This window comes from Megascapheus bottae, chromosome 29 (genome assembly GCF_031878675.1).
Source record: "Megascapheus bottae isolate mThoBot1 chromosome 29, mThoBot2.hap1, whole genome shotgun sequence".
NCBI classification, from domain to species: Eukaryota; Metazoa; Chordata; class Mammalia; order Rodentia; family Geomyidae; genus Megascapheus; species Megascapheus bottae.
In genome coordinates, this window is record NC_143537.1 from 7,051,474 (window position 1) to 7,072,536 (window position 21,063).

At 50.6% G+C, this 21,063-nt stretch overlaps 2 protein-coding genes across 2 annotated transcripts in view; one reads left to right on the plus strand and one right to left on the minus strand.

Moving 5' to 3' along the window:
- The window catches only part of Itk (IL2 inducible T cell kinase), a 28,631-nt gene extending 24,963 nt beyond the window's left edge, over positions 1-3,668 (minus strand). The window contains exon 1 of the mRNA XM_090321298.1: positions 3,483-3,668. Within this exon, the coding sequence (XP_090177424.1) occupies positions 3,483-3,620 (138 nt within the window). The 5' untranslated portion in view covers positions 3,621-3,668. The remainder of the gene's footprint in view (positions 1-3,482) is intronic.
- A 4,469-nt stretch (positions 3,669-8,137) lies between these two features.
- Garin3 (golgi associated RAB2 interactor family member 3) lies at positions 8,138-11,420 on the plus strand. Its single transcript, XM_090321049.1, has 2 exons — positions 8,138-8,853; positions 10,137-11,420. Exons 1-2 carry the CDS (start codon positions 8,233-8,235, stop codon positions 11,325-11,327), a joined length of 1,812 nt encoding a protein of 603 aa, XP_090177175.1. The 5' UTR covers positions 8,138-8,232; the 3' UTR covers positions 11,328-11,420.
- Positions 11,421-21,063: the final 9,643 nt, after the last annotated feature.

Sequence of the window (21,063 nt, forward strand, 5' to 3'; positions counted from 1 at the left end):
TAATCCATTCCCAGAATCTCATTTGAGGATGGAGCTGTTAGGCCCAGAGATACAAAAACGACATGTATACTAGATGGTGAGCTGTCAGGACCATGCTTTGCCTGTTTCAGGCATTAAGTGCAAGTGCATGAAATTGCTGACATTTTTATCTGCCAAATCACCATTTCAAATGGAGCAGTCTCTGTGAGATTTACCATCTCAGGAAATGGAGTTTATTGGTACGTCCACTATGGGAAGACTGAGGCTACATACTTTCAAAATAAAATCTTTTCTTCCTATATGTACAATACTACTACTGCTACTAATAATAATTACTATTATTTATTAAGTAATGGGCCATGTCCTTGAGATAATGACCATTCACAATAATAACTACATCTATTTTTTTCAATGACTTTGGCTGTATATACCTTTCATCATGGTCTTAAATATTTGAATAAAAATATTTTAAAAATGTTCTTCATGACATCATAACTCAAGATATGATAAGGATACCTGTTCAGCTATGTTCATCTCTGCACTATTCACAATAGCCAGGTGATGGAAAGAATACAGATGCCCTACTGCAAATGAATGCATACAGAAAATGCGGGAGATATATATATACACAATGGAATTCTACACAGCCAACAGACAAGATAAAATAATGGTATTCACAGGGAAGTGGATGAATCTAGAGCGAATCATGTTGACTGAGACAAGTCAAGACCTAAGGAACAAAAGGTGCATGGTATCCTTAATATGTGGCTATTAGATCTAAACAGTACAAGAGGGAGGACTCAATATTTGCATACCCAATGCTATGGACATGGTATTGGAAATATAAACACAACTACATAGACATGAAAACCTATGACTCTACAGGCATAATGTTTTATTACATAGATTATTATGTATCTATGACATACAAACCCTCAGCCTAATTTTAATTATGTTCTAAAATCTTAAGTGCCAGTGATTGTATTTAGAGATTCCCTTCTTGAATACCTGTTTGTTAAATACGTCATTTGAAATATGATATAAAAATCAATGTTAATAAATTCTGTAATAAAAATGTGCTTTTTACTATTCACCATTTTGAGACAAGCTGTAAGACTATGACTTTTTATTTTAAATTAAGTTTAAAGGAGGAAATTTTAGATAGAACACAAGAATAATTTGTGACTGATGACATGCACATGTTCACAAGAATCACTGTGTTCATACATTTACATTTAAATTAAAAATTCAATTATCTTAAAAAATGTTCTTCGTGAATGTTTCCTGTTGGCATTCTAAAATAAGAAATTGATGTGAAAATGGAACTGGGTAACTGGAGGGGTTGGATGGGGCGAGAAGAGATGGGGAGACTGATGGAAGGGATAGCATGGATCAAGATGCATTGTACTCACAAAGGGACATTTTGAATTAAAACCCCTGTGTACAAGTACTTAAGAATAATTTTTTAAAGAAAGAAAATAAGAAATTTGATGCCTGCTCAGCACCAATGGCTTTAATTTTAGCTCCTCAGAAGACTGACATCTGAGAATCAAGGTTCAAAACCTCCTGTCTATCTCAAAGTCTATGGGACTTTAACCACCCAACACAAGCTGGAAGTGGTGCTATGGCTCAAGTGGTAGAGCACTCATTTTGAGCACAAAAGCACCGAGGCCCTGAGCTTAAGCCCTAGGACTAGGGAAAGAAAGAGTAATAGAGATAGATAGATAGATAGATAGATAGATAGATAGATAGATAGATAGATAGATAGACAGACAGACAGAGACAGAGACAGAGAGGAAGAAAAGAAGGAAGGAAAGACTGTGAGATTCTTACTTCCAATGAACCACCAAAAAGCCAGAAGTGGAGGTGTGGCTCAAGTGAGCCAAACAAACTAAGCAAGAGTGAAAGAGTCTGAGTTCAAGCCCCAATACCAGCAGAAAATAGCAATGCTAATAATCAACAACAATAATAATAAAGTTTATATGAAACAGGAATTCTAAATGTTTCATGTGGCTTATTGGCTCTGGGTGATGAGCTCCCAAGTTCAAAACTTGGCTCCTGAACACCTGTCAATTTGCTGTGCAATTCTGACTCACCACATGTCTTTAAGCTGGGTTCTCCCAAGACTCTGAATACTCTCAAGGACTCCTGCCCAGAGGGACAACAGGCATAAAAGCACAATCATGCATGACATGTTGATCAAAATAAGGTCTCCATGACTTTTTGCTTAAGTTTGTCTTGAAACGCGATCCATCTAATCTCCATCTCCTAAATTAGTTGAGGTTATAAGCATGAGTGACTGAACCCATCCAAAACAAAGGCCCTTTTTTTTTCTTTTTTAAAGAAAGGGATCTTATAGGTTATTTCCAGACCTTGCAATTGACAAAGAAAACTCCTGATATAGGAAGTGGACATTGGTTCAGGCTCAGTTCCTCAGTGGGAAAGAATTTCATGTCCTGAATTCTGGGTCCAGTGGTTTTTTTTTTCTCCTGAACTACATTGCTAGGTTGATTCCTTTTGCTTTATTGTTATTGATATTGCAGAGAGACAGAGATAGAGAAAGAGAGAGAGAGACAGAGACAGACAGAGACAGAAAGATGAGACAGAGCAGGGAGACAGAGAGACAGAATATACAGAAAGGCCTAGCCCATTACTCATGTTCTGGATAGGAACTGCTGATGCACACAGCATTTTGCATTTGATTCCCCTAGAGTCCTAGGAAAACATTTTCCAAGATGGCAGAGGGATGAACCCCCCCTGCCATTGTGCATCTGCTAATTTCAGATTATAAAATGCCTAGTATTCATGAGCATGGAGACAGAAGAGTTGAATTCATAGGCAGGGCAACAGTGGCCCTTTGGCATTACCATTCTAAGTACCTCTTTCTACTACGAAACAAGGACATTGAACTAGATTCTCCTCATGTCCCACCAGCTACAAATTCCTTATTAATCAATGGTCCAGAACTTGCAGTCCATGTCCTGTGAAGTTGAAGTTCAACCCAATCTTCTTTGCCACATTAAAAAAAAATACTATCATCCCTGAAATGAAACTGAACTTGGTAGGTAAAAACAAAGTAACGATCGCTAAATCTACAGTTTGGAGAAGAGAAATCACCAAATACAATGCATTGTCTCCTCTAATCCCCTCCGTTTTCAGCTCGAATTGCTCCATTTGGGATCCAAGTACATTCCTAACACAGCTTTCCGTGTCGATCCAGTCCCTATGTAATATAATAATTTTAAAAAAGGTTGCCAGACACCATTGTTCATGCCTGCCACCCTAGCTATTCAGGAGGCTGAGATCTGAGGATTGTGGTTCCAAGCCGACCTGGACAAGAAAGTTCATGAACCATCAGAAAACCAGAAATGGAGCTGTGGCTTAAAGTGGTAGAATACTAGCCTTGAGCAAAAGGGACAGTGAGTGCCCAGGCCCTGAGTTCAAGCCTCACAACTAATTAAAAATATATATATATATACACAAATAAATAAATGCTCCCTTACCCCAGGACGGTCCTCAAAGTAAGCCAGGCTGGCTTTGGTTAACACAAAGAAGCGGACTTTGAAGTTGGAGGGGGAGGTCCGTCTCTTCTGCTGGGACTTCTTGATCAACTGTTCTTCCAGCAGGATGCAGTTGTTCATGATCCACCTCTGGAGAAGTGATGCCTCGGGCACCTCCCTGATGCAAAAGCAGAGGGAAGAGAAAGCCACCGGGACTGCGATGGATGCCACAGTGGCTGTTGATTTTCAGAGGGCTGCTCAGAGGCCACCAGTCCCCAACCTTATCTTTCTATCGACGACGACGACGTTTGCCAATCTAGCAGACATCTGATGACAAAGGCCTTCACCACATCCTTTTGAAGCTCAACCAAATGAAGAGGGCGCATGTGAGAAAGCTCTGCGGCAGGCTGCGGAAGTAGTGTTTGAAGACACTTAAGACTCAGTGTTCTATGAAGCATTTTTATTTTTTTACAGTTCGTGGGTTAGCCCATGCGATAATGAGGAAAGCACAAAGGATAAGGATAGGGACAGAATTGTGTAAAGATTTTCTGTGGGTGCAATTACACACTGTTATGTCTGGAAGGCACATAAACTTGCTGCTTTACCATTTGGAAATGGTCTCACTGGGATGGAGGCGGGGTTGGCAGAGTGGAGAGGCTGTTTAGTTCACAGGAGACAGATCAAGAGTTCCTGTGGGCCCAGGGTAGAATGATCTGGATATCAAAAGGAACACCAGGCTGGGTGCCTGTGGCTCACACGTGCAATCCTAGTAACTCAGGAGGCTGAGATCTGAGGATCAAGGTTCAAAGCCAGTCCAGGCAGGAAAGTGTGAGACTTTTATCTGCAATGAACCACCCCCAAAGTGGAAGTGGCCCTGTGGCTCAAACTGGTAGAGTGCTAGCCTTGAGTAAAAGAGCTCAGGGACCGCACCCAGGCTCTGAGTTCAAGCCCCACAACCTAACAACAACAACGACAAGAGGAACAAGAATTGCAACAAATTGAAGACTAGAAAATGAGTATCCTAGGATACTTGGAAAAAAAATATTCTGACCCAGTGATCTGTTTTAAAAGAGTGGCAAACAGTTGATTGTCCTAGAAACATACCCTGTGTTTTCCTCCTCAGCTCAATGATCCTGTCTTAAGTGGACGCCTTGGAAAAACTCAGGGGGGGGGGGGAATCTAAGGTGATCTCCATTACAGTCCCATGTGGCCCTCAGACCACACCCTTTGAACAGCCTACAGCGCCGGAGATCATCCAATTTAATAAAATCAGTCATGACTCAAGAAGACAAGCGGGCATTCTCGCTTGTGCAGAATCTAGACTTGAGTGTCCAAAGAAATGGCTAAATACAGTGGGGCGGGACAAAAGAAAGAAACGGGAGCAGAAGGAAGGAAGGGGGAGGGGAGAAGAGAGGAGGCAAGGTAGACCACAATGTTGAGAAATAAAATTATTCTTTTTTTATTTAAAAAAATTATTATTTAAAAAAATCTATACCAGGTTATTTTCCTTTTTAATCAGAGGTAGAAGAAGCCAGCTGATTTGCATACCAGCCCTGGGAGAGTTTGGGAGTCAATTTAAGTGCCTGTGGTCTTTTCTGACAGCCAAGGTGAGCAGAAATGAACCTGCCTCTCTGGAATCCCGAGGAGGGGGGTAGAGGGGGGCAGAGAAAAACCACAATGTGTATCCTACGCCACCCTGGCTGGCAGCAAATGACATGAAAGCATCTCTGATTGCCTTTCTGACTGAGGTATTTGCCCTGCAGGTAGGGGCCGTGTGGAGGATAGAAATCTCCCCACCTCCGCATCCTGCCCGGTTACAGCCCCTTCCCCAAGCTTCACCTCTACTGAAAAGGCTATCTAGAGCTGTCCCTCTGCCTGAGCTCAGAAGAGGCCTAGGGGATGCAAATGGTTTTTTGACAGCCTTCCTTCTTACAAAAGTAGCGATTGCTGGTTTTAAAATAGAATGAGAGCCTGCTGTGGCTCTACCATGTGTGTATCTGCCTTGCTGTTCCGCTGTCTGTGTCTCTGGTGTGTGTTCCTTCAGTAGTGATGCATGTTCCTCCAGTTTGTTGTTTTTGTTGTTGTTAGTACTGAGCTCAGGATGCTGTCTCTGATGTTATAGCATTCTACCACATTGAACCATAGCTCTACTTCCAATTTTTGGGTGGTTCCTTGGAGATAAGAGTCTCATAGACTTTCCTGCCTGGGTTGGCTTTGAACCTCCATCCTCAGATCTCAGCCTCCTGAGAAGCTAGGATTACAGGCACGAGCCACCAGGGCCTGGCTTCAGCTCTGTTTTAAAACCACTTTTACCACCCTGCGAGTTCTCCATGAATGAACTGATGAGATCTGTGACACATGTTCCTGTTCCATTCGCATATGAAGCCACAGTTTAAAATTGCTGAAACATATTTTGACAACTTGAATATGCTTAGCATAATGGGTACCTGATATTTCACAATTGGTTGAAGCCCTGTCAGGGGTTAAACTCCAGAAGACTATTTCGACAGTCAGAAAATGAATTTGAATGTTATTCTTCTCCCCCACCGCCCAACCCCATGCCTTTATTTTCCAGTTCTGAAACTGGGTGTCAGAGTTTCATTTGGAGAGAGATATTGACTGACTTCCATATTAAAGCTTGAATCAAGGAATAACTCTAAGGATATAATTTCACTGACATAATAATACTCTTGCAGATCTGTAAATTAAAGGTGGGATTTCTTTTTGTGTAGCTTAGTATGTGCAGTGGAACAAAACTTGAATATTATGAAATGGAGTGCTCCATTCTGCTATTCCTTTGTATGATATGTTGTTCATTTTATGATATGTTTCCCCCCTCCATCCTCACCCCCATATATTATAGCTATGACAGGCATTTGTTGCAGGCCCAGCCACAGGTCAAGATGGAGTCTCACGAACTTCTTATTTGCTCGAGCTAGCCGCAAATCTTTAAGCCTCATCTCTGTAAAGTAGCTGTGATCACAGGCTTATACTGCCATGTCCAGCTCATTTTCCTATTATTTAAACCTAAAAGTGCTAACTTTTTAGTAATTATCACCTTACAATACAAAATAAGACATTTTATCCTTTTTTTTTAGGTAAGCCAAGATCTTTAGGGGAAAAAATAGTTCTACTCTTCCAAGGTAAAGCATCTTAATATTTATTTTTTGCTTTCCCCTCACTTATCAGGTCCCAAACAAAATACCTGGTCGTTGAGATTCTATTGAGTCAGTGAAGGGGAGAGTAAATCGTGGTAGATACAGGGAAGTCCACAAATGACAGGCTGCCAGTTAATTTCAAGACGTGGACAAGCTAATCAGTGGGTATGGGTATGGATGTGAGTTTATTTCAGAAGTGCTTTTCTCACTGAGGTGGGGAGTTTGGATTCAAAGATAAAAGAAGAAGAACCAAAAAACTCCAGAATGATGTCTTTGCCACAATTTCTGTGAAGAGCTCTTCAAAGAACCCCAAAGGTCAGTGGTTTATCAAGGAGATTTCAGGAGTGGAATAACAGGTCCTCAAACCGTGGGAAGTCTTGTGGTGGTGACTCAAGGCCTGTATGGATTCCTGTGATGCTTAACAAGTCCCTCCCCCACGCCAACTGCCAATCATCAGAAAACCATATTTGTGCTGAATGAGTCTATGAAGCAGCAAAGCAGCTCTGAAGCTTCCAGCGAGATGATCCAAGGCTGGCTTCTTTGCCTAAAACTTTTGGCTTTGAAACATTAAGCTTCTTCAGAGGAGGGTTAAAAAAACAAACAAACCTGGCTGAACAGATGTTCTTATAGCCTGTACCAGTACTCTACCACTGTAACCAATACTGTCTCTGGTTCTGACAGGAAACAGAAGCCCCCACGACTATTCATCAACCACGATGTGACTGTGCGTTTGATCACCTTATATACTGAGGGCCAGGAATCTAAACAGGGCCCCAGCCCGCTATCTTTATTTCCCCCTTCTTTTTATCGTGCCAGTAGCTTGAACCCAGAGTTTGGGCTCTAGTCGCTTAGCTGATTATTTATTTATTTTTGCTCGAGGCTAATACTCTATCACTTGAGTCACAGCTCCACTTCTGGCTTTTTTGTTGTTGGTTGGTTGGCTCATTGAAGACAAGAAAGTCAGGGAACTTTCCTAAGCCTGGGCTGGTTTTGAACACTTATCCTTAGATTTTAGCCTCCCAGAGCTCTGATTGCAGGTGTGAGCCACTGGTGCCTGCTTTCACGTCTGAAATCATGTCCCCCGGGAAATAATTCCACCAAAGCACAGAGATATTTTGCAGGACAGCGGTTCTCCCAAGAGTGTCGATAACACCCTGCAACCCAGATGTTCCCAAAGACAGAATGGCTCCCTACACAAAACACTCCGATGTTGTAAATTAAGTGTGTGTGTGTGTGTGTGTGTGTGTGTGTGTGTGTGTGTGTTGGGGGTGGTGGTGAAATCCAGTCTATCCATCCATCCCTAGCTCCTGGCAGAGTGAGCAGCTTGTCCCTCCCGCCATCCCCCTCCCCCATGGAGGTATTCCTTGTCTTTGGGGGAGAGGAAGAGATGGAGAAGGCAGTTGATCCAGCCTGAAGGGGAGGGGGTGGCCAGGATAAAGGTGGGGGATGGTAATGGTGACAGGTCACAAAGGGCAGAGAGCAGCAGAGGATAAGTGAGGCGATGGGGAGGAGACACAGGCAGAAGCCTCGCAGGGAGATGGGCAGTTGTTTTTACTCCCTCCCTCTTCTGGGGACTCCATTTGTGGCTGGCAGAGATGTCTCGAGTCAAGAAGACCAAGAGCAGTGAGTGCCTCCTGCCTTACTACACGGCCCACAGCTACCGCTCCATGGGGGTTTTCAACACCTCCATGGGGGAACTGCAGCGTCAACTGTACAAGGGAGGGGAATACGACATTTTCAAGTATGCACCCATGTTTGAGAGTGACTTTATCCAGATTAGCAAGAAAGGAGAAGTGATCGACGTCCACAACAGAGTCCGCATGGTGACCGTAGGTATCGCTTCCACCAGTCCCATCCTCCCACTACCTGATGTCATGTTGCTGGCCCGGCCAGCCAAAGTGTGCGAGGAACACGTCCGACGGAGTCGGATCAAGGGGAGACGCAAGCCCTCCAAGACCCTCGAGCTCACCAGGCTGCTCCCCTTGAAGTTTGTGAAGATCTCCATCCACGATCGGGATAAGCAGCAGCTCCGCCTGAAGCTAGCTACCGGCCGCACGTTTTACCTGCAGCTCTGCCCCTCTTCCGATGCCCGGGAAGACCTCTTCAGCTACTGGGAAAAGCTTGTCTATCTCCTGCGGCCACCAGTAGAGAGCAGCAGCAGTGCCCCGACCATCCAGACGGGCGACGTGCCCATTGTGGAAGACATCAAGAGCCAGGTGGTAAAAAAGCATCTGCAGATATGGGTGGGGGAGGTTGGGTGGGGGGGATGGTGGCATGGGACATGAGGCAGGAAGCTTGAAGAACAGCCCCAAGTTGGGGTTTTATGGAGCCGTGGGGACATTTCAGCTGCTCACCTAGGCCCTGTCCTGAATTGAAGAGGATATAACCAGGCTGGGAGGTTCAGGTATTTAATAATAACAACAACAATAATAATAATAATAATAGTAATGCCCAGCTGGAGCCATCTAGGATTGAGCTATTCAGGAGGCTGAAATCTGAGGATCATGTGTGTATGTGTTCCAGTCCTGGGGCTTGAACTCAGGGCCTGAGCACTGTCCTTGGGTTTTCTCAAGGCTAGCACTCTACCACTTGAGCCACTGCACCACTTCCGGCTTTTTTCTATGTCTGTGGTACTGAGGAATCGAACCTGGGTCTTCGTGCATGCTAAGCCAGCACTCTTACCACGAGGCCAAACTCCCAGCCTTCCTTTAGCTTTTTTCACTCAAAGCTGGTGCTCCACCACCTGAGCCCCAGCTCCACTTTGAGATTTTCTTTTTTGGTGGTTCATGGGAGGTAAGAGTGATACAGACTGTCCTGCCCGGGCTCGCTTTGAGCCTCAGTCCTCAGATCTCAGCTTCTTGGTGAGCTAGGTTTACAAGCGTGAGCCACCAGCAACTGGCAGCACAAAACACGTTTGACACTGAGGAAGTCCTTGTTTCCCTTACACTGGAATTGGACTTCCTGTCACGACAACGTGCTGATATTCATGTCAGATGTGCATTTACAATTTGTTTCACCGACCAACCAAAACTCAATATCCTGCTGCTGGAAAGGTGCTCTGCCAAAGCCAAAAGCACAAGAAATCATATCACCATAGGGACGTGTGCTCTATGGTAGAGCACCAACCCTGAGCCAAAAAGCCAAGCCCTGAGTTCACGCCCCATGCATGCACACACACACACACACACACACACATGCGTGTTCTCACCGATACACACAGGAACATTTCCCAGGATGGTGAATTTCACCTGTATTTTCTTTGACACTAGAGCCATTAAGGCATAACCGTGGGACTCACAAAGACACTGCTGCTTAGACTCTTGTAACAAGCAGGCACACAAGCATGGCGATTGCAAACTTTGCTCTCATACTCCACCCTGGAGTGGCTTAGCCTTGGGGATGGAAGAAGGGAAGCTTTGGGCCTGTCCTCCCCTGCCACCCCTCTCCCCCTCTGTGTCTCTGGTAGGGGTCTCACTTATTTCTCCTTCCCTCCACGCAGTCCTCAGAGGTCCTCGGAGAAGGAGACCAGGATTCTTGGTCTAGGAAGCGCTTCGACCTGTCCTGTGCTTCCTCTTCTGCCTACGCCGGGGGAGAAGGGATACCACCAGTATCATCCACGTTGGTGGCCGCCAGCAATTCCAGACCGGTCAGTGGGGCCACGGCAGGACCCACCTACAGCGTGGCAGCTGCAGGGTCGAAAGCAGGCTCCACGGCCACTCTAGCCGTCGTGGGATCTAATACCAGCACCGGCTCCTGTGCGGGGAGCCTGTCCACCACCAAACACCCCGGCTCTGGCAACCTCACAGCAGCCGTGGCAGGAAGCACCAGCAAGGAGTTCAAGGGAAGCACCATGCTGGCGGCTGCCACCAACAGGGGGTCTTCCGAGGGTGTCAACGTGGCCTTGGCAGGCACAGTGAGCACCTCATCAGTGGATGTGTCCACGGCCGGGGTCACCAGTGTGTCTGCAGACAGCAGTCTGAGCGTGGTCTTTGCTGGCACCATGGGTACCAATGCACCCGAGGCCGGAGAGAAAGGCAAGGTTGAGCCCAGTGCCTCGGCCCCCCTCGTGTCCACTTTGAAGAGCGAAGGCTACATGTGTGAGCGCGATGGCAGCCAGAAGCAGGGGCCCGATATCCGCAAGGAGAAAAGGGACAGGAGGGAGAAGAGGGAGAAAACGACCAGCCGGAAAGAGTCCCATCATCACAGGACGGCTGAAGGTCACCACAGGACCAAGAAGGACAAGACGCGCAGGTCATCTTCCCACAAGTCTGTATCCAGCCACAGTCACAAGAAAGAGGAGCACAAGAAGTCACCCAAAGGGCAGAGCACCGCCAGGAGCAAGAGGCGGGGGTCTCCTCACAAAAGCACCAGCCGCAGCTCCAGTACCAAGGACAGCAGCAGGCCGGCTCACAAGTCAAGGAAGACCCGATCCGGGGGTGTGACAGGGACCGTGAGCAAGAAACCCAGCAAGATCAGCTCCTTCCTGAGGAGTCTCATAACCATGCCGAGTTCAAAGACCATGGTCAGTCCCCACAACCGAGAGGTGGATATCATGGCCAAGAAGGTGGAGAAATGCAACATCGAAACCAAGCTGGAGAAAAGCCAGGAGGGCCAGGAGCTGGGAATTAGTGGCACTGTCACGTCAGAGACGACGGAAATGATCATCTTTGAAGCCAAACCATTTAAGTAAAGCACCGGAGCAGGAAGCTGTGACACACAGGCACACACATGCACACACACACACACTCACACACACCACACGCGCGTGTGCGCACACACACACACACTCCTGGGGGGGGGGGGTGTCCAAGGAAGCAGACCTAGGAAACCAATCCCAGCTTTCTGAACACCAGTAGAAAAGAATAAAGGTCCCACGTGGCTCCACAAAGACAGCCGTCTGTTTGAATTCCTGGCGTTTCCGTGAAGAGCCTGCACTGAGGCGGTGAGCCCCTAACCCTTCCTGGGCTCTAGTTCCCCTGGGACCTTGGCAGTCACCAATCGTGAGAAAGTCACATTTCATCAGGCCACTAGGCCCATATTCCCCTTTGTCTTCCAACTCTGCAGGCATGGACATTCAGTCCCATCCAGAGATGAAACAAACATTCTCCTACCCCTCCGGGAGATGGAGACGGCATAGCATCCATATGCAGTTACCATAGGGGTGATAGCTCTGTGCAAGGGTGGTGTTTGGCCCTGAGTGTAGGCCCTAGTATTTAACACACACACACACACACACACACACACATATACACACACACACACACACACACACACACACCCCACCACCACCACCACCACCAAAAGAACACCAAGAAAGAAAAGGAAATAACTTCTCTAGATCAGGAATTGGCAGACCATGTTCAGAGGGGCCAAATCTTATCTGAGTTTTGTCAATAAAGTTTTATTGGAACACAACCATGGCCATTCGTTGATGTTGCAACTTTGGCTGTGTTCACACGAACATGGCAAAGAGACCACGAGGGCCTAGACCCTTTATGAAAAGTTTGTGGATTCCTGATCTAATGTGAATGATTCCTCTTCCTCTCTGGATATGTGCCATAAAGAAACTTGCCAAATGTTTAGCAGGAGACAGCTAGGAGAGTGTTCAGAGAAAAACTGTAAAAGCACAACCCTGGCATTAGGGGCCGGGAGTTTGGCCTAGTGGTAAAGCTTGAAGTGGTGCTGTGGCTCAAGTGGTAGAGCTCTAACTTTGAGAAAGTCTCAGGGCTGTGCGCAGGCCCTGATTTCAAGCTCTAGGACTGGCAAAAATAAATATAAAAACAAAACCCTGGCAATAGACCATATGCTTGTCAAAGAGAGCATTTTGGTGATGTGTGGTAAAATGCTTGCCTGCCTGTCTGTTATTGACAACAGTGGAAGCAAACAGCAGTTCTTCAGGTTAGCATGGGTGAATCTTTCATAATATTGAATAATAAAACCAAGTCAGAAAGGGAAGTAATGGAGAGTTCCATTTGTAGGGAGTGCAAAGGCAAGGCCAAACAATTTTGGGAGGTATACACAGTAAAACCAAGGAAGGATGGAGCATAAGTTTCAGCATTGTAGCTCTACATAGGCTGAAAGGATAGAAAGGTATAGTATGGGGATTTTTGTGTGTGTGTGTGCCAATCCTGAGGCTTGAGCTCAGGGCCTGGGCACTGTCCCTGAGCTTCTTTTGCTCAGCATTCTACCATTTGAGCCCCAGTACCACTTCTGGCTTTTTCTGTTTATGTGGTACTGAGGAATCGAACCCAGAGCTTCATGCATGCTAGAAGCACTCACCACTAAGCCACATTCCCAACCTGCTGGGAAGTTTAAAGTTTTTCAAAAGTGTTATTACAAAGGTGATGTACAGAAGGGTTACAGTTATGTAAGTCAAGTAAAGAGTACATGCCTTTGTGGACAATGTCGCCTCTTCCTAAGCTCTCTTCCAGTTGTTTTTCCCTTCCTCAGATGTGGGAGTTTCAGCAGTGGGAAGGGTTCTATTCTAGAGAATGTGTCATAGTTTATTAATATACCTTAATTTTAACTGCTGAGGAAGCAGCATGGTTTTTAAACTCCAATAGATCATTGCAACTGTTTCACAACTAATCTGTACCAGGCTGCATGCTACAGGCTCACACCAGTGGGCCTAGCTACTCAAGAGGCTGAGACCGAAGATGGTTTGAATTCAGCCCAAGCAGAACAGTCTGCAAGACTCCATCTCCAATTAATCAGTAAAAAGCCAGGCTGGAAGTATGGCTCAGGTGGTAGTGGGCCAGCTGTGAGCAAGAAAGCTGAGCAAAAAGCACAAGCAGGTCCTGAGTTCAAGATCTGGTACTGGTACACACACCCACACACCCACACCCACAACCAAACACACACACTATTTTTTTTTTTTGTCCCGGGGCTGAACTCAGAGCCTGAGCTTGGGCTTTCCTCAAGGTTACTGCTCTATCACTTGAGCCACAACACCAGTTCCAGCTTTTTTCTGGGTATGTGCTACTGAAGAATCAAACCCAGGGCTTTGTGCAGGCTAGGCACAACTCTACCACTAGGCCACACTCCCGTCCTGTCCTTGAGGTTTGTGACTCATCACTTGAACTACAGCTTTACTTCTGGCATTCTTTGGTGAGTAACTGCTGATAAGAGTCTCTTAAGCTGCTCATGGCTCAGCCTGTAACCCTAGCTACTCGGAAGGCTGAGATCTGAGGTTCAAAATCAGTCTGGGCACAAAAGGACCTGAGACTTAACTCCAATTAACCTCTAGAAAAAAGGGAAGTGGGGCTTGGCTCAAGGGTAGGGTGGTAGCCTTGAGCTGAAGAGCTCAGAGACAACACCCAGGCCCAGGGGTAGGTGGTAGCCTTGAGCTGAAGAGCTCAAGGACAGGTCCCAGGCCCAGTTCAAGCCCCATGACCCACAAAAAGTCTCAGCTGGGCTGGTGGCTCAGCCTGTAACCCTAGCTACTCGGAAGGCTGAGATCTGAGGTTCAAAACCAGTCTGGGCACAAAAGGACCTGAGACTTAACTCCAATTAACCTCTAGAAAAAAGGGAAGTGGGGCTTGGCTCAAGGGTAGGGTGGTAGCCTTGAGCTGAAGAGCTCAGAGACAACACCCAGGCCCAGGGGTAGGTGGTAGCCTTGAGCTGAAGAGCTCAAGGACAGGTCCCAGGCCCAGTTCAAGCCCCATGACCCACAAAAAGTCTCAGCTGGGCTGGTGGCTCAGGCCTATAATCCTAGCTACTCAGGAGGCTGAGATCTGAGGATCAAGGTTCAAAGCTAGCCCGGGGAATACAAAGCTGAGAGACTCTTGTCTCTAATTAATCACTAGGAAATGACAAGTGGGACTGTGGCTCAAGGGTAGAGCAATAGCCTTGAACTGAAGAGTTCAGGGACAGTGCCCAGGCCAGAGTTCAAGCCCCATGACTCCCCTCCCCCCCACAAAAAATGTCTCATACACTTTTTTTCCCCAGGCTGGCTTTGAAGTATGACCTCAGATCTCAGCCTCCTGAGTAGCTAGGATTACAGACAGACAGGAGCCACTAGCACCCAGCAAAGGGATTATAAATTCTTTTTTTTTGTTTGTGGTTTGTTTAAATGTCAACATCATGAGAGGATGGAAATCATTAAACTTATAGTGATTCATATGTTTATATAGCTGGATTTGCGAAAACCATAGGAACTACCCGTTTTCACATGAGTCCCTGTCCAGCTTTACAATTCTTGGCTTCTTTTCTAGGACAATAGTGTCTGCTGGGGCAGAGGATGGGTTCTCTGAGCAAATGTGTGGATAGAAGTGAAGGGAAAGAGCGGGCATTTGAGAGGAGGTGTGGCCAGGAAGAATTAGGGGTGGTGGTTGATTGGAAAACTCTACCATGTGATTTCTCAACAAAGATGGATGGGTACTGTAAATCCAGATGTCCTTGGAGGGGACAGGAGAGGGGAACAGCAGAAGGAAGAGGAATATGTAAACACCTAAGCAGGCTCTGGGGAGCCTATTCCGTGGAGACAAATGGAGGAAAAGGATCAAGATCAAGGTCCAGAGTTGGCAGGTTCTTCTTTGTACTAAGCACCCCCAACCTTTCGACTGGGTAGGCCATGGCTTTGTCTTTCATCTTTCCACCCCCCCATCCCCCTGTCTTGTTAAGGAAGTGTCCTGTTCCTTGCAAAGGAGCATTGACTCTGCCTTAGCAGGGAGGCTGGGAAGACCCACAGATGTCACTTGGGCATGGGGGTGGGGACTTGCCCACCACAATGAGCCCCGCCCAGAATCCGCTCTGGGTCTCTGCTTCTATCTTCAGACTTCATCAAAAGACACAGGTGTGGGTTTAGCCTGTGTGTGTCAAAGCAACAGGCCTCTTCCTCTGGAAGAGAAATATCAACTGGGGCATCAAGCCAACATCCTGATCAGATAAAGGCTTCAGTCCTTAGCATCAGTCCTCTTCACCATGGTGACCATTCTGCCACTGTTGGTGGAACCAGGCCACTAGATGGTTTAGTTCCCAGTCTGGGTCCCACATTCCAAGTCTGGGGCACACACACAAGTAAAAACATAATGAAGCATATTTGGGCAACAACAACAATACAAGATCGCACACGTTAGAGTCATGAAAGCAGAGGAAGAGGAGGAGCCTTTCCATACCGTTAGTAGGAATGTAAAATAGCCAGCCATGGTACCAGCCATGTTGGCGTATCAGACAGCCATATACAACAGCACTATTCACAAGCAGCAGTAGTCCCCAACAATAAATGGAGAAAGGACATGTTTGTGTGGCCAGAGCGTTCAAAATTGTACATTATTTTTAAGAAGGAAAGAAAAAAGTTCTAAGTATAAAAGTAACTCTTCACCTCTAATCCTAGCTACTGAGGAGGCAGAGATCTGAGGATCGTGGTTCAAAGCCAGCCCACTCAGTAAAGTCTGAGACTCTTACCTCCAATGAAGCTGGAAGAGAAGCTCTAGGTCAAGTGTTAGTCTTTTTTGGGGGGGGGTTTGTCATGGGGCTTGAACTCAGCCTGGACGCTGTCCCCAAGCTCCTCAGCTCAAGGCTGCTACCCTACCCTTGAGCCACAGCCCCACTTCCAGTTTTCTAGAGATTCATTGGAGATGAGTCTCTCAGCTTTGTAGTGCCCAGGCTACAAAGAGAACCTCCATTCTCAGATCTCCTGAATAGCTAGGATTACAGGCTTGAGCCACCGTGCCAGGCTAGAGTGCTAGTCTTGATCAAAGAAGTTCTTGATCAAACAGTGTCCAGGTTCTGACTTGAAGCCCAGGGACTTACAGACCCATGTGCAACATGCACACGCACACACACACACACACACACACACACACACACACACACACGCACACACAGAGCAACTCTTACTTTGTCAAATTTGGAGAAACTCTTTTGGAGAAGCTTATATTTGAATGGACCTTTAACAGCCACAGCAAACTCCTCAAAAGGACTGTCTTGCCTTGCTGTAGGATTCAATACGCATTTCAACCTCTTCATCCTGCATAAGATAACGAACAATATCCCTCCATTGGACCCAACACGTGAGAAAGAAACCTGTCTGGAAAGGCATCTTCTCCCACTGGGGCAAATACAGTGATTCCCAAATGCTAGGGTTACTGGTGCCCCCTGCTGGTACAAATAACATATTGGGCAAAGCAAACAGCACTATAGCAGTGGTTTCCATTTATAATGCATCATTTAAATAATAGAGATAAGCTCATAAATATTGCACTAAGAAGCAGGAGCTGGAGGCGTGCAGTTTAATTTTCTAGCTCCTGTGTCATCTTGGAGTGACTGACAAGCCAGAGGAACAACGCATCTGACAAGAGTGGAGAGATTATTGCCTATAATAATTATAGGCAATTATCTGCCTATGACAGAAAGACCTACACAAAATCACTGGCATACTGGAAGGATTAAGCTTCTGTCCCAACAAAGCAAACAACAAACAACTTACAATAACAACAGAAAAGCCAGGAGCTTCAACCTCTACCAAATTTTATCCCATTTTTTTTTTCCTACTTGGAAATTTGGGGCTTCAACATATTACTAATAGATGTTTCTAAGTTCCTAAATGAAAAGAAAAAAAATAAATGGATAATGAACAAAATAGAAATTCAGAATATATTAGAAATTCAGAATCTATTAGAGGCACCCGATCATGTTCGTCCTTATTTCATACACAGAGTCAAAAATTATTTTTAATAACCTAAAGGCCAGCCACCAGTAGCTCTTGCCTGTAATTCTAACTGCCTCAGACTGACAGCACAAAGAACCAACCACACCTCAGGACCCGCCCCACGAGAGGCGGGCGTAGGGTGTGCGCAGGCGCAGTGGGTGTAAGGCGGGACTAGATCCCCGGAATCAAAGACAGCCCTGGCAGCCAATCGCGCCACAGCGTCCGCGGCTGCTTCCGGTGAGGGAGCCCGCCAGTGGCGCTCCGGCGGCGGCCGTTGCGGACGCTGCTGCGGGGACGCCGTGCTGAGGTGAGTCGCGGGCTGCCCCAGACAGTTCGAAACTCGGTTTCCCCAAACCTCTCGTCCCCGGCCCCGCGGCCTCCTCCGTGCGGGGAGAGGATGCCACCTCCGGGGCCGCCCTCCCTCCTCCCTCGGGTCCCCCGGAGTCTGGAGGCCTCGGCGGAGCCCGGGAGCGGCCGTGGTCCAGGTGGTCCGCCAGCGCGGCCTGGGCCGGGGGCCGGGGGGCCGGGGGACCGAGGGACAGGGGACCGGGGGACGGGGAGACAAGGAGACAGGGGGGCCGGGGGACAGGGGGACAGGGGGATGGGGAGACAGGGAGACAGGGAGACAGGGGGACGGGGGGACCGGGGGACGGGGAGACAGGGGGACGGGGAGACGGGGGGACAGGGGGACGGGGGGACCGGGGGACGGGGAGACGGGGGGACAGGGAGACAGGGGGACGGGGGGACCGGGGGACGGGGAGACGGGGGGACAGGGAGACAGGGGGACGGGGGGACCGTGGGACGGGGAGACGGGGGGACCGTGGGACGGGGAGACGGGGGGACGGGGGGACGGGGAGACGGGGAGACGGGGGGACAGGGAGACCGGGGGACCGGGGGACGGGGGGACGGGGAGACGGGGGGACAGGGAGACCGGGGGACCGGGGGACGGGGGGACGGGGAGACGGGGGGACGGGGGGACAGGGAGACAGGGGGACGGGGAGACAGGGGGACGGGGAGACGGGGGGACAGGGAGACAGGGGGACGGGGGGACCGTGGGACGGGGAGACGGGGGGACCGTGGGACGGGGAGACGGGGGGACGGGGAGACAGGGAGACAGGGAGACAGGGGGACGGGGGGACCGGGGGACGGGGAGACAGGGGGACGGGGAGACGGGGGGACAGGGGGACGGGGGGACCGGGGGACGGGGAGACGGGGGGACAGGGAGACAGGGGGACGGGGGGACCGGGGGACGGGGAGACAGGGGGACGGGGAGACGGGGGGACAGGGGGACGGGGGGACCGGGGGACGGGGAGACGGGGGGACAGGGAGACAGGGGGACGGGGGGACCGGGGGACGGGGAGACGGGGACGGGGAGACGGGGGGACAGGGGGACGGGGGGACCGGGGGACGGGGAGACGGGGGGACAGGGAGACAGGGGGACGGGGGGACCGGGGGACGGGGAGACGGGGGGACAGGGAGACAGGGGGACGGGGGGACCGTGGGACGGGGAGACGGGGGGACCGTGGGACGGGGAGACGGGGGGACGGGGAGACAGGGGGGACAGGGAGACCGGGGGACCGGGGGACGGGGGGACGGGGAGACGGGGGGACAGGGAGACCGGGGGACCGGGGGACGGGGGGACGGGGAGACGGGGGGACAGGGAGACAGGGGGACGGGGAGACAGGGGGACGGGGGGACAGGGAGACAGGGGGACGGGGGGACCGTGGGACGGGGAGACGGGGGGACCGTGGGACGGGGAGACGGGGGGACGGGGAGACAGGGGGACGGGGAGACGGGGGGACAGGGAGACCGGGGGACCGGGGGACGGGGGGACGGGGAGACGGGGGGACGGGGGGACAGGGAGACAGGGGGACGGGGAGACAGGGGGACGGGGAGACGGGGGGACAGGGAGACAGGGGGACGGGGGGACCGTGGGACGGGGAGACGGGGGGACGGGGAGACAGGGGGACGGGGAGACGGGGGGACAGGGAGACCGGGGGACCGGGGGACGGGGGGACGGGGAGACGGGGGGACGGGGGGGGACAGGGAGACAGGGGGACGGGGGGACCGGGGGACGGGGAGACAGGGGGACAGGGGAACGGGGAGACAGGGGGACAGGCGGGCCGGGGGACAGGGAGACCGGGGGACAGGGAGACTGGGGGGCCGGGGGACAGGGAGACTGGAGGGCCGGGGGACAGGGAGACTGGGGGGCCGGGGGACAGGGAGACTGGGGGGCCGGGGGACAGGGCGACAGGGGGACAGGGAGACCGGGGGACAGGGAGACTGGGGGCCGGGGGACAGGGAGACCGGGGGACAGAGAGACTGGGGGCCGGGGGACAGGGAGACAGGGAGACCGGGGGACAGAGAGACTGGGGGGCCGGGGGACAGGGGGACAGGGGGGCCGGGGGACAGGGAGACTGGGGGGCCGGGGGACAGAGAGACTGGGGAGCCGGGGGACAGGGAGACTGGGTGACAGGGAGACCGGGGGGGCCGGGGGACAGGGAGACTGGGGGACAGGGAGACCGGGAGACAGGGAGACGGGGGACGGGGAGACCGGGGGACGGGGAGACAGGGGGACGGGGAGACCGGGGGACGGGGAGACAGGGAGACCGGGGGACAGGGAGACCGGGGGACAGAGAGACTGGGGGGCCGGGGGACAGGGAGACTGGGGGACAGGGAGACTGGGGGCCCGGGGGACAGGGAGACCGGGGGACAGGGAGACTGGGGGGCCGGGGGACAGGGAGACTGGGGGGCCGGGGGACAGGGAGACTGGGGGGCCGGGGGACAGGGAGACAGGGGGACAGGGAGACCGGGGGGCCGGGGGACAGGGAGACCGGGGGACAGGGAGACAGGGGGACAGGGAGACCGGGGGGCCGGGGGACAGGGAGACCGGGGGACAGGGAGACAGGGAGACTGGGGGGCCGGGTGACAGGGGGGCCGGGGGACAGGGAGACCGGGGGACTGGGAGGGCCGGGGGACAGGGAGACCGGGGGCCGGGGGACCGGACTGGCCAGGGGACCGGGGAGGGGGCAGGAGGGCCGGGGGACCGAGGGACAGGGAGACAGGGGGACCGGAGGTGCCGGGGGACCGGGGGATCGGGCTGCGGGGCTGCGGGGCTGCAGCGAGGCCCAGGCCCCAAGCCCCTGTTTCCCTGAGCCTCCCTGGGGAAGTCATTTAACAAATGGAGTGGGGGGGGAGGGAGGATAGGGGGAGCTGGAACCCAGCTGTGTCTCTGTCTGTCTGTCTGTCCTGGGGCTGGAACTCAGGGCTCTCTATCTCTTGATTTATTGTGCCCAAAGCTGGCATCCAGCCACTGGAGTTCACAGCTCCCTTCTGGCTTTTTTTTCCCTGGTTAACTGGGGGATTTATTTATTTTTTTCTGCTCAGGCTGGTTTTGAACTGTGATCCTCAGATCCCAGCTTCCTGAGTAACTGAGATTCTAGATGGTGTGAGCCCCCTGAGACCTGAAGGCATTTCAAGGGGTTTCTTGACTTCTCCCTAAAGCAAAATCAGTTCAGTCTCTGGGATCGGGACCCAGCGGTATGTTTCTGAAGAGCTCAAGGACAATGCCCCAGGCAGAGTTCAAGCCCCATGACCCACAAAAAAAAGTAATAAAAAAAAATTCTGGCCCCATGTGCAGTGCCTCATGCTTTTAATCCTAGCTACTTTGGAGGATGAGATCCGAGGATCTTGGTTCAAAGCCAGCCCGGGCATTAAAGTGTGTGATACTCTTACCTCCAATTAACCACCGGAAAATTCTGGGGGCCTGGATTTT